This window comes from Pelodiscus sinensis, chromosome 1 (genome assembly GCF_052426305.1).
Source record: "Pelodiscus sinensis isolate ZL-2025 chromosome 1, ASM5242630v1, whole genome shotgun sequence".
NCBI lineage: Eukaryota > Metazoa > Chordata > Testudines > Trionychidae > Pelodiscus > Pelodiscus sinensis.
Genome location: NC_143052.1, coordinates 112656812 through 112670703, shown reverse-complemented (window position 1 = coordinate 112670703; position 13892 = coordinate 112656812). Strand labels below are relative to the sequence as shown.

General features: G+C 43.4%; 1 protein-coding gene across 2 annotated transcripts in view; it reads left to right on the top strand.

Moving 5' to 3' along the window:
* Window positions 1–11953, top strand: part of LOC102446010 (aldo-keto reductase family 1 member C3-like) — a 29363-nt gene extending 17410 nt beyond the window's left edge. The window contains exons 5-10 of one of the 2 annotated variants that reach the window (XM_075897153.2): window positions 1531–1608; window positions 2756–2878; window positions 6565–6674; window positions 6877–7042; window positions 8567–8649; window positions 11659–11953. In XM_075897153.2, coding sequence (XP_075753268.1) covers window positions 1531–1608; window positions 2756–2878; window positions 6565–6674; window positions 6877–7042; window positions 8567–8649; window positions 11659–11698 — 600 coding nt within the window. In that variant the 3' untranslated portion in view covers window positions 11699–11953. Of the gene's footprint in view, window positions 1–1530; window positions 1609–2755; window positions 2879–6564; window positions 6675–6876; window positions 7043–8486; window positions 8650–11658 lie in introns of those variants that run through there. The other variant, XM_075897159.2, reaches the window with a different exon arrangement.
* The last annotated feature ends 1939 nt before the right edge of the window (window positions 11954–13892 follow it).

Below are 13892 nucleotides of genomic sequence, written 5' to 3'. Positions count from 1 at the left end.
ATTTAATTATCAAAGACTATCTTTAGTTACTCTGGAAATTCACCAGTAACCTATACATCTAATCTTGGGTTACTGTGATCTTGTGTGTGTTTTAATAACAGACTATAACTTCTTCACCTCATGCAAACTGAAACAAAAAGGTCATTTCTTCAAGCTTCTTTATCTTGGTCAAAGAAAATGCCACTTATGTTTTATCTGTAATATCTCTGGGCACTAATCACTGTGGATATGCATGCTTTGTTTTCACTTCATATAAACAGAATTTCATGTGAAAGTAGTTCTTAGCTGAGTTAATACATTTCCCAGTATTAATACCTATCCTGTTATTAACACAAAATTATTTCTAGTCATGTAGGGTGACATTTGTTCATGAATTAGAACGTAAACTGTATATTTTTGTCATACATAGAATTTTTACTCAAAAGTGATGTGTAAATTCCCTAGCTCAGTTTGACAATTTGCAGTGCTGCTTCTCTGTTCTAGTGGAAACTTCAGGTCAAGGTAGAAACATAGAACTGGAAGGGACCTCGAGGTCATGTAGGCAAGTCCCCTGCACTCATGGCAGGACTAAGTATTATATAGCACATCATTGGCAGATGTTTTTCTAAACTGTCCTTAAATCTGTTCATCTGAAGAAGTGGGTTGTGTCCACAAAAGCTCATGATACCAGCTACACTTTTGTTAGTTCTGCAGCACCTTAGAGGCTATGTGTTGTTTTTCCAGTTACAGACTAACACGGCTACCCCTCTGCAACTTAAATCTCCAGCAAGGGAGATTCCACAACTTCCTAGTCCAGTGCTTATTTGCCATGATATTTAGGAAGTTCCCTGGGTTGCCCTTATTTTACTTTGTAGAGATTGGCACTATATTTCCCTTTTCCAGTCTTTTTTAATTTCTCCCATGACTTCCATGACTTCTAGAACATAATCGCCACTGGCAGAGATATCGCTTAGTCAACCCCTTGAGTATCCTAGGACTTGGTAACTTGAAGACATCTGACTTGTTTAAGTAAATATAGATTTGTTCTTTCCCTGTTTTAGCATCATATTCCATCTCCTTTTCACTGGTATTCATTAGGTTAGATATCCAGTCATACTAGCCTGTTCAGTGAAAACTGGAAAAAAAAGTATTTAACTCTTCTTCCATTTCCATATTTTCTGTTACTGTTTTAATGTGGGTGACTTAAGTCTTGTTCTGGAGCTACTGGAGTATTCCCTTAGGGATTTAAACAGGAGAAAGTTAATAGGATGTTTAGATCCCATACCTTTTTGGTGTTACTGGTAAGAAGATTCTTGGTGACTAGACAATGATACAGCTTTCACTCTCTCTTCCATGATTGTTTAGTTTGTGGAAAGCCAAGTGGTTTAGCTAAAACCATTCTATTACATTTATCCAGCTATAGAATTCAACACCTTCCCTTCCTAGATCCTCCTGGTTACAAGTCCTTCCTTGCTTCCACAAAATAATTACAATCCATTTGTGTAAAAAACATCGCAAACAAAAGGGATTTTTTTTTGTTTTGTTTTTAAGCCTGGGACAGATCCAATCCCAAAGGATGAAAACGGAAAAGTCATTTTTGATGTTGTAGATCTGTGTCAAACTTGGGAGGTGAGTGATATGAACAACATGCTATTAATCAATATCACATCCAGTTTCCTTAGTCAGCCAGGTAATTGTTACCTGGCAAGTGTTCACAATTCTGTCTGCTTTTTAGATAAGTGACCTTTTTAGATGGCTAAGGAGACTGTAATTGTTAAGTAGATGAAATGCTGAGGTATTTAGTAGAATATGTTGTTGAACAGCCTATCGATAATGCACAGATTCACACCAACAAGTAACTATATATACAAATGACACCTTCACACTTAACAGACCTGCTACTTGTGTGTATGGAGCATCATCGTTTCCAGCTAAGTGACAAAAATAAGTTCTGGATGCTTTTTGTGCCAGTTAGCCCAACAGCAACAGTCAGCAATGCTCCTTCTTGTGATTCAGCAACAGATTTCCTTAACAACATCTAAATCAGTTATACTGCATTTTCTTAACTCCCTCATTCAAAAGGAAAAAAGTTAAAACTTTGCCTGTAATGTGCCCTCCCTTCAGTGGACTCTAGTAAGTTGTTTATATTCATTGTAAATATTTGGCTTTAGTATCATTGTTATCATAGCACTGCTTCTGATCTGAATCTCTGCAGTCATTGTCTATTACCAGGACAGGGAAATACGTGTATCTCAGATACCACAGCATTGCCACTGTCAGTAAAAACCGACATTTTAATGGTGACCACTGCTCCTGTCCATTTCTTTCAGTATTTCTTATGTATTCCTCTTTAGATTCTCAGTTTTTCTGCTATAAAACTCTTAAGCTCTTAAACTGGTTCCCAAACTTTTGTGGTATCCTTATTTCTATATTGCTCACTAGCAGAGATTGGGTATCACTATGGTTTTGGGGTTCTGTATATGCAAGGGACAAATAAGAGAGAAAGTGACTGGGACACTGGCCATATTATCTGCTTCCTTTTGTGGGAAAAGATGAATTGATTGCACAGGGGACTGAACAGAGAACCGATGCCTAACTGAGCAGTTGAAAAATGACTGTTTCTAATTCAGAGTTTTGTTCTAGAACAAATCAAAGTTTCCCCTCCCATATGTAATAACATTTTGGTGGAATCATTTTGAGCATAATTTTTTTCAAGTGTTGTGGAAATTATATTGCCATTTGTGATAATGGAACTGGCCATCATTGTTTTTCTAAGGCCATGGAGGCATGTAAAGACGCAGGCTTGGTGAAGTCGATCGGGGTTTCCAACTTCAACATGAGACAGCTGGAAATGATCCTGAACAAACCCGGGCTCAAGTACAAACCTGTTCTCAACCAGGTAAAAAACTATCCATAGGATGGAGACCTAAAAGTGTTCCGTTAGACAAAATTTGTAACTTGTAGTCAGTGAAGAGTTTCCTTAATGAAGGGAAAAACTCAATGCTCAAAGGAAACAGAAGCATTTCTTTCTTAGCAGGAGTTCATGTCCAGCCTTTCTTTTTCAAATTAAAAGGAAATCTTGCTTATTGCTTCCCTTCAGATAGAAACAACCTACAACAGACAGACCCTCATATTGAACTCCTCAAAATCTGTGGATGTTGGGACCAGCTGTTGTTAAAGACCGAGGCCATTATCAAACATACATTCAGGTTCATATTCCAAAAAGCCCATAGTTCCGTGTAGCTTTGAACAAAGGCTTTTTTTGTGCCCATCATTGAATTAATGAAAAACTTAAGCAAATCAGAAAAGAATGAAGTAGAAAATACCATAAAGGAAACAGTGTCTGAAGGGAAGTCTACACTATGGGCTAAAGTCAATCTGAGTTAACTCTAGCTACATGACTAACATAGCTGGAGTCAAGATACTGTGAGTATCTATATCATGTTAAGTCTATGGGAGAAACTCTTCCATCCATTTACCTTACATGTCTTGTTCTGGTGAAGTACCAGAGTCTCGGGGAGCATGTTCAGCATTCGATTTAGATCCCTTCACTACATCCCCTAAATTGATTCCCCTCCCCCCTCCCCCCCCCCCAGTGCATAGATTCACCCAATAGTGGAGACCAGGACTTAGATGAGCAGGAGGAAGAGAGACCCAGTCACATATCTGTAAGTCTCAAGAGCCTTTCCTGCTGCTTCATTCCCCTGCTATGAGAGTGGACTTTCAGAGCACCAGCCTCTTTCAGCTTGGAATGAGAGGATGTTTTGTTACTAGGTTATCCAAACGCATTCTCAGAAATGTGGCTTTTTGTTACTAGGCCCAGAGAAAGGTGATTCAGATGGACCACTTGCCTAACCTTCATGTAGAAACCCAGATGCATTCTGTACCTGCTGAAAAAATGGAAAGAATTGACTTATATATGATAAGCAAAATAACACAGGATGTACATAGAATAGTCCGTTGTTGAAAGTAATTATGCATTTCAACTATTTTTTTCAAAATTAGGCTAGCACAAATTCTGCTTGGAGGATAATATATAGGTAGAAACAAACTACATTCTGAAATTGTTACTCTAAATGGGTATGTCTACACTACAAAGTTAATTCGAACTAACAGACGTTAGTTCGAATTTAACTTTGATAGGCGTTACACAGGCAAACCGCTAGTTCGAACTTAATTCGAACTAGCGGAGTGCTTAATTCGAACTAGGTAAACCTCATTCTACGAGGACTAATACCTAGTTCGAATTAAGCAGTTCGAATTAAGGGCTGTGTGGCCACTTAATTCGAACTAGTGGGAGGCTAGCCCTCCCCAGCTTTCCCTGGTGGCCACTCTGGGCACCACCAGGGAAACTCGTCTGCCCCCTCTCCCTGCCCCGGAGCCCTTAAAGGGACACGGGCTGGCTACGGTGCCCGTGCCGGGTGCAAGCCTGCCAGCACCCAACCAGCAGACCCTGCACCTGGCACGGCATGAACCAGCCACCCACTGCCACCCAGCCCTCTGCCTCTTTCCGGGACCAGGCTGGCGGCTCCCTGGAGCCTGCCCAGGCCCGCAAGAGGCGGGCACCCACCTCATCCACGACGTCCGCACCAGGCACAGGAAAGTGGCCGTCTAGGGCAGGAGAGCTGCCAGCCTGGCCACCCAGGAGCAGGTTTGCATGAAAATCAAGGTGGTCCAATGAGACCCCCGACCCTGAGCCCTGAGCTTAGAATGGCCGTACTGGGTCAGACCAAAGGTCCATCTAGCCCAGTAGCCTGTCTGCTGACAGCGGCCAACCCTAGGGACCCTGGAGGGGATGGACCGAAACAATGACCAAACCATTTGTCTCGTGCCATCCATCTCCAGCCTTCCACAAACAGAAGCCAGGGACACCATTTCTACCCCCTGGCTAATACCACTCCATGGAGCCAACCTCCGTGACTTTATCTCACTTCTCTTTAAACTCTGTTCTAGTTCTAGCCTTCACAGCCTCCTGCAGCAAGGAGTTCCACAGGTTGACTATTTGCTTTGTGAAGAAGAACTTTCTGTTATTAGTTTGAAGGCTGCTACCCATTCATTTCATTTGGTGTCCTCTAGTCTTTCTACTATGGGAACTAATGAAGAACTTCTCTTTATGCACCCTCTCTACACCACTCCTGCTTTTATAGACCTCTATCATATCCTCCCTTGGTCTCCTCTTTTCTAAGCAGAAAAGTCCCAGTCTCTTTAGCCTCTCTTCATATGGGACCTGTTTCAAACCCCTGATCATTTTAGTTGCCCTCCCTTCTCCCACCCTCTCTCTTCCCCTCTCCCACCTCCTTTTCCCAGTCTCCCCATGTTTTGTTCAGTAAAGAGAGTTTCTATTTTTGAACACACATGTCCTTTATTTTGTACATCAGGAAGGGGGGCTAGAGAGGGGTAAGTGGAAGAAGGTGAGGGAAGAATGGGGTATGAGCCCCCGATGGGGAGAACTGGGGTGGCTCTGTGGGCTCCTCGGGGTGGAAGCTCTCCTGCAGCCCCCCGATTGACCCCTCTCCCCCCGGATGGCAGCCTGCGGCAAGTGCAGCCGGGCTGATAGCCGAGTGCTGTGATGTGCCAAGTGTGGGCACTCAGGGCACTCCAAGCCAGGACTGCTTTGCAAGTGGGGAACCCCTGAGAACTGCCTGTCCGGGGTGGAGGTCAGGACCCTTTAAGCACAGCCCTCGGCTAGCCTGAGACAGCAGCTCCACGCTCTGAGTCCTAATCTGATGCCCTGCCGGCACTGCTTCCGGCCATCCTTAACTTCGGTTAATGCTAATTCGAACTAGTTTTTAGGTCTAGATGCACTAATTTGAATTAGTTTAGTTCAAATTAACTAATTCAAATTAAGTTAGTTCGAATTAGTGCTGTAGTGTAAACATACCCAATGTTAGTGCTTTCACATCTGGATAACTCAAAAATTACTAAAATATTTTTGTTTCAATTTCTTATCCATTCTCTCCCCCCAAAAAATCAGTTGTGAGATGAGATGAAGCATGAGAAATTTTAGACCAAGAGACCACTTTGGAGGAAGTCATCAGTCATTAAAAATAAGAGCATAGAGTGTCATCTCATACAAAACTATTGTTTCAATTGGTCCTGAACACACCTCTAGAATGTTGATTAGTAGTTCTTTCTGGAACAAATGGCCATTGCTGTAAAGGCAGTGTTAGTCCAGGCCAAGATTTTGATCCATATCCCAGCTGTGTGAAAATACACTATGGGCCAAATGCGGAGTGTAGAATATTTAATAAGGTATCAGTGGGACTACACATGTGAGTAAGGAAAGGAGGATTTGGCCCTCAGTTTATAAATCCTTATGAAGCCAGCCCTCACACAACATCTATGGACTTCACTGTCCTCTACTAGCAAAACTGTTCTTGAGATTTGTTGTCAGCAAAATTACATTCCATGCTCATTTGCACTGGTAGGCTGTATTTTAAAGATACTATATTTAGCTGAATTGTAATGTGGTAGTATAATATTTTCTGTTTCTTGTTGAAATAACATCTGCTGTTTCTTTTGTCTGACTGCTGCTTCTTATATGATCAGAAATCTCAATTTTGGGTTGGGGAATGATTTCTTCAGGTTGAATGTCACCCGTACCTCAACCAAAGCAAGCTGCTGGCCTTCTGCAAATCCAACAGTATCCTCCTTGAAGCGTATTGTGCTCTGGGATCTCAGAGAGACAAGAATTGGTAAGGAAAGAAACTTGGGTGAGCTCCCAGGTTTTCAAACCTCAATAATGGGTTGGAAGGAGAGGAAATGCCTCAGTAAAAAAAAGAGCTGGAAAAGACCTAGAATATTGTCTTCAGATTGTACTGGCATTGTCCTCAGTAGGCAGAGGTGACTGCATTCCTGATCCCAGAAATGTTCCCTGTTTGTCTGTTTCCCCTGTAGGATAGATCAAAGTGTCCCAGTTCTGCTAGAGGACCCAGTATTGGGTGCAGTTGCCAAAAAACACAACCGAAGTCCTGCTCTAGTAGCCCTCCGCTACCAGCTACAGCGCGGTATTGTGGTCCTCTTTAAGAGCTTCACCAAAGAGCGTATTGAAGAAAACTCCCAGGTAAATTAGTGAGAGAAGAGAATGAGGGGAACACCTCCCATGTGTGGATTTAAATGAGATGCCAATGATGTTGTGCCCTTGTACAGTGTGGTATTGCAGGATCCTGCCCGAAAACTATCAACTACTGTGTAGTGCAGTTCTCAAGCAGGTTCTCTATTCTGAGAGAGAACTTTTTCCACTTCAATATTTGAACAGTGTAACTTAGTATCCCCTAGAGAACAAATAATGGGGAGAAAAAACATGATGGCTTTCTTGTCACTTCCACAGGCAAAATTTTGAGGGAGCAACTGATTTATGGAGCCCTTTCACAAAATAGCTAAATCTGCTCTTGCTACCAGATTGGAATAAAAGCCATCTCTGAGCTTTGGAAAGACAAATGAACTTCCAATATAAGGCTATGTCTAGACTGCAAGCCTCTTTCGAAAGAGGCTCTTTCAAAAGATACTTTCGAAAGAGCCTCTTTCGAAAGAGAGCGTCTAGACTGCACATTGAACTTTCGAAAAAGCGGCTTGCTTTTTCGAAAGAAAGCATCCAGTGAGTCTGGATGCTCTCTTTCGAAGAAGCCCTATTTACATTCAAGAACGCCTTCTTTCGAAAGAGGAACTTTTGAAAGAAGGCGTTCTTCCTCGTAAATTGAGGTTTACCGCCATCGAAAGAAAAGCCGCGTTCTTTCGATTTAATTTCGAAAGAACGCGGCTGCAGTCTAGACGCAGGTGAGGTTTTTTCGAAAAAAGGCTACTTTTTTCAAAAAAAACCCTGAGTCTGGACACAGCCTAAGTGGGCACATTTCCTGCCACAGACCGTCCCTAGATTTTGCTCTGTTCTACCCCACCCATTTTAGCCCCGTATCTTAAACATCATTCCATACAAGATCAGACTGACTGACTGATACTAGATTAAGAGAAAGAACAAAAGGACATTACATGTACAGGAGAGAGCACGGTGTGTATCTCCTCTGTGACATGCCCTTTACTTTCCAAAATGGCAGCTATCATTGCAGACTGCAGATTGCTTGAAGTTTAAAGGTGATCAGTGGGGGCGACAGTAACACCTGGCTCTAGAGCAAAGCTGGGGGGGACAGCTCCATGCCATAGAAGGCTGGCTGCCTCTAGCTCTGCCCCCTTAGCGCTGCCTGGACCATGGTGCATCAGCCCCCAGCTCTCAGAGTCACACAGAGTAGCACTGTGGCACTATGGAGATGATTCAAAGGGGCCCAGAGCTCTAGCTCTGATACTGTGGTAGCAGCCAGAGCCCTACATTCACTTGAATCACTGGGCCCTGGGACAACTGTCCTCTTTGCTTCCTCTCATTGGTGGGCCTGGGTGAAATGCACAGAAAAGAAAATCACAGCAGTTACATATATAGATGCCTTTCACTTCTGAAATACCTAATATACAGTGGAAAGAGCAGGCCCAGACTAATGCACATCTTTCTTTTTCTTTAGGCTTGACGTGAGACTTGTGCATCCATGAATGCACGTGTATCCTGCAAGAGTAACCCAGTGTTTAATCCTGTCTTTGTCAGGTTTTTGATTTCCAGCTCTCTGAGGAGGACATGAAAACCATTGATGGGATGAACAAAAATCGTCCTTATGTGCTGTTAGAACAGTAAGTCGTAATACTTTGTACTTATTTTCAAACTCTGTGGCGGGGCAGAGAAATCCAGCAGTGGTTACCCACAAAGAAATAAGGTTTTGTGATGTACTGACCCTGTGCTGACAAAGGGGATGTGTCTAGACTACATGGCTCCGTCGACGGAGCCATGTAGATGAGGCAGGACGACAAAGGGAAATGAAGCAGCGATTTAAATAATCGCTGCTTCATTTAAATCAAAATGGCCACCACGCTGTGCTGATCAGCTGTTTGTCGGCACAGCGCGGCAATGAAACAAGGTTTACAGGATCTGCCAACGAAGGGTTCTGGGGTTGGCAGATCCCCATCTAGACTGCTGCGCTGTGCTGGCAAACAGCTGATCGGCACAGCACAGCAGCCATTTTGATTTAAATGAAGCGGTGATTATTTAAATCGCAGCTTCACTTTCCTTTTTCAAGTAAACTAATCTACATGGCTCCATCGACGGAGCCATGTAGTTTAGATGCACCCAAGAAGTACTTAAGACCATAGTATTAGGACTGGAATGGAGTCAGAGTTTAAGGTGAGAAGGCAAAACCCAGAACTTAGGCTATGTCTACACAGCAGCGTTATTTTGGAATAACTAGCATTATTCCAAAATAACACAGTCCACGTCCACACTGCAAGCAGTTATTTCGACATAATGTCAAAATAATGATGAACTAGAGGAGATCTCACTCCGACTCCTATAACCCACATTTTACAAGGAATAAGGGCAGTCGGAAGAAGAGTGCTCTTTCTTGGACTTCCTGCTGTGTAGACAGCACCAAAAGCTGAAATAAGCTATTCCAACCTAAGCTGTGTAGACGTACCCTAAGTCTGATGTCCTGTATATCCCAGACTGCCAACACCATCTTAAACCCCCACACTGAATCCAACACCAAAGCCAGACCCAAGCATTCAAGCCTACAGGAGATGAAAAAATTATGGGCCAGACACAGAGGCTGCATCTAGATTGGCATGATTTTCCGGAAATGCTTTTAACAGAAAAGTTTTCCATTAAAAGCATTTTCAGAACAGAGCGTCTAGATTGGCACAGACACTTTTCCGCAAAAGCACTTTTTGCGGAAAAGCGTCCATGCCAATCTAGACGCGCTTTTCCACAAAAAAGCCCCGATTGCCATTTTCGCGATCGGGGCTTTTTTGCAGAAAACAAATCTGAGCTGTCTACACTGGCCCTTTTGCACAAAAGGGACTTTTGCCTGAATGGGAGCAGAATAGTATTTCCGCAAGAAGGACTGATTTCTTACAGTAGGAAATCAGTGCTTTTGCGGAAATTCAAACAGCCAGTGTAGACAGCTGGCAAGTTTTTCCAGAAAAGCGGCTGATTTTCCGGAAAAACTGGCCAGTCTAGACACAGCCAGAGAATAGGAGAAACTGAGATGCACCAATGTCTGAGACCGCCACAATGGCAGCGAAATGGACTTCGGAGGTCATTTATTCAACCCTGGAGAGTGTGGTAGGAGTGATTGCAGTAGCTCAAATGCTGCTCTTATTTGGCCCAGTATCCCAAAATGTTCCTAGTAGTTGGTTATCTTGCCTAGCCTTGAATTTTCCCAGTTTGAAGGGAAAACCACAACTTCCCTTGTATGCCTAGGTCATTGTCTAACCCTCCTAATGGTTATAAGGATTTCTGGTGTTTTCAAGTAGAGATGGGCCTGAGCTGAAAATCTAGAATCAGTCCAGAGTCCGCCTCTCGGCCCTGTGTTCTGTTCTAGTGGCATCTGCATAGGGATACCCCTGGCAGTGCAGAGCCCAGTGGAGCCAGGGCCTTTGCCATACTCTCCAGAGCCATGGCATACAGGGATACACTGAAGGTGTTTCTGGGGATAGGGTGTGGCCAGAGTGCTGCTGTGCTCCAGCAATCCCCAGCCAGCAGGGAGCATCTTGGGGATTAGCCCAAGGATCAGAGTTACAAACTTCTCCTGGAGGACACATCCTCTCCCCGCTCCTCAGCTCTGTACAGTGCCACTGTGCCTAACAGTCCTGAGCTCTGCAGATATTTGAGTCTTAAATATTCTTTTATCTGGATGTCCTTTATGACTGGAATGGGGTAAACCAAAACACAGCCAGATTTTGGATCCAGACCTGGATCTCAACTTTATAGGCTGGGCCTATGTGCATTTTAAAAATAATTTTCCATCTTCATCACAGCCCAATATTATTTGTTCTAACCTCAGCGTTTACTAGGAATAATCAGCTCTCATGCCAAGCTTCTGTTCTCAGCAATTACAGATTGCTTCCTGCACCTATGCATAACTAAGGTGTAGAGTATATTGCAGCACTGCCAGGTTTCTACTCGGCTTCCTCGCACCCAGGACCCCACCGCTTACTCCACTAACCCCATGTCCTGGCCTCTGGTGGCCCCTCCAGGGTGCTGCTGGCCCTGAAGGCTTCAGTACCTCTTGGGGGTCCTGCCACCCACCCTCCCCACAGATTCTGCAACCCAACATCCATGGGGTCCAGGCCAGCAGCTCTGGAGGCTGCGCTGCCACTCTGAGTCCTGCCACTAGGCCGGGGCTCTGCAACTGCCACCAGCTGTGGCTGGGTTGTCAACTCTCCCGGACCAAATGAACCAGACACTATTAGCGGCAGTGGCATCCAGTTCAGGAGAGTTGGCAACTGTAGGTGTGATCCCAGCCTGACATGACAAGCTGTGAAAAGGTTGGAGAGGACACAATGGAGCATCCTCACCCTAAAAATAATTCCAGCACCACTGCAGTTATGTCACATTCAGTCATGTGTTCTCTGAGCCTCAACAGCCAAATGAACACAGGTCTTAGTTAAAAACTCTGCAGTAATGTAATGTCATTTCAATAGACACAATACGCTGACTAGAGCATGTGCTCAAACAGTGCAGTAAGGGGCCTATAGAAAACCTTGGGACTGGTAGAAAGTGTCATATTTCTGCTCTTTGAGATGCCTGCATTTTCCACTCAGCTATCCTAGTAATCTTGCTTCATAAATGTTATCTTTATTTTCTAGATTTTTGGAGCACCCTCAATTTCCATTTAGAGACAAATAATAGAAAGGATCCTTTCCTGGTTTTGTTTCATGCTTAAGGAATATCCAGTGTACATTTTGTCTCCTTGCCCCACTCCAGTGATTAGTCTTACAGAAGAAGCCCAGCTTGTGTTGGTGCTATCAAGAGATCTACACCGTACACTTAAACAGAAATTCTAAACAACTCTCTCTGAATGGAATGGTTCTTGGTTGCTAATGGGGGCGGGGAGGTGTTTGTATAATGCACTTATTAAATCTAGTTTATATTCTTTGGTAATTGTGTTTCTTTACTTCATTCTCAGAGCCAGCAGACATGCTCTGTGTGAGGGTTATACCCACAATGTGGCTGGTTCTCTGGTGTGATAAACGAGGGGGGTCTGTCCACTTTGGCAGTCATTCAGGTCACTCAGCAGCTTGCAGGACTGGACCCAGAACTTAACAGAGACTAGAGACTTAAAAATCCCACAAAATGAATTCTTTAACTCTGACAGATCTGAAAACATGTAGGCTACGTCTAGACTACATCCTTTTTTCGGAAGAGGGATGTAAATTAGACGTATCGCAATTGCTAATGAAGCGGGGATTTAAATCTCCCGCGCTTATTAGCATAAAAATGGTTGCCGCTTTTTTTCCGTCACGGAGCTTTGTCGGAGACAAGCGCCCATCTAGACGCTGATCTTTAGAAAAATAAAGCCTTTTCCAAAAGATCCCTTATCCCTCTTGAAAGAGGCCCAGCCTGTGTATGAAGGAACTTCACCATCAGGGTGACACACACTTGATTCAAATCTGTCTAGTTTATAGAACTCAGATTGTGATGCTACTTTCATTTCTTAAGTGACCAACTTTGATCTGTATCTTTACTATTTACAATCAATTAAAATCTCTCTTGATAGTTAATAAATCTGTTTTATATTTTACCTAAAATGTGTTTCGGTTGAAGTGCTTGGGAAATCTGCTCAGGAAGAAGAGTTGATGCATGTCCTCTCCCCACTGAGGCAGGGAGGGGCCAATTAGGGAAATAAACTTACATTGGTCAGGCTTCTGACCCAGGAAGACACTACAGTTCTGAGGTCCTATGCTGGGGAGCTGTGGGGAATTGGCTGGAGCCTCTCTACTGTTGGTTCATGAGTGGCTGATGAAAGCATTCATGTAACCCACTTGGGTGTGTGTACGAGTGCAGTACCTGGTTTGCAATTTCCTATAGCATCACAGCGTAAGCGGGAGCCCAGGCTGGTAAAACAGACAGCTCAGCAGTATCCCAGTTCCAGGTTGCACCCAGGGAACCTGTTACATTTGGGAATCCTGCTTCCCTAGTACAATAAAATGGCAAGTTGTTTTCCACTACATTTCTCTTCCACTGCGAAAAAGGATCAAGATTTTAGCTTTAAATGCAGAATTCCAGCTCTTCAGTTAGTAAATAGGAACAGCTACATTCAAGACAAGGGATTGTGATAATCAATGTCCCCTTTAATTTCTTCCATCCAAGTGTGGATTTTTTTCCATCCATGTGCAGAATACATTTTTATGTATACTGAGGCATGTGCTAATGTAGAAACAAAAAACCCCGGTGTGGGCACTCTGCTAATTAGTTGTGCAGCATTTGAATCTCTCCTGACAGGCTGCACAAGTGCACATTTTACAGGGAACATTGGTGATAATCCCCTTACTTCCACCCTCTTACTACACCACTGAGTCACACCCATCCATGTATCTGAGAAGAGAATTTGACTCACTGGCATGATGCTAATTTATGAATTGGTCCCGAATATTATAAGATCCTGCAAATAATGTGGCCAATAGAAGCACATGGAATACAGCAATGAGCCATGATAGGGTATGTTTTACTGCTCCACTATTGCCTCAGGCATGCCGAGTGTCACTTCTCTGCTAAAATAGAGCTATGTCAAAGTACACCAGCTGTGGCTATGGCCCATAACCTCTAAGAAACCCACCTACCTTTGATGCATCATGCCTGGTCTGCTGTTGGTATATAAGCCAGTTTGTTAGCCAGAGATAAAATTTGGGAATTTGATTTCTGATACTCTGATGTTATATCTGTAAACAATGAACAAAGACACAGTGTGCTACTTCTGCCAGATGGGTTTGTTAGTACAGTGAGAAAGAAAATGAGCAGAGCTAAAGTGTTATTTGATATGGTGAAAGTAAAATAATATAAACATACATTGGAAGGCTGCTTGGCTTCTTGCAAGCCAAAG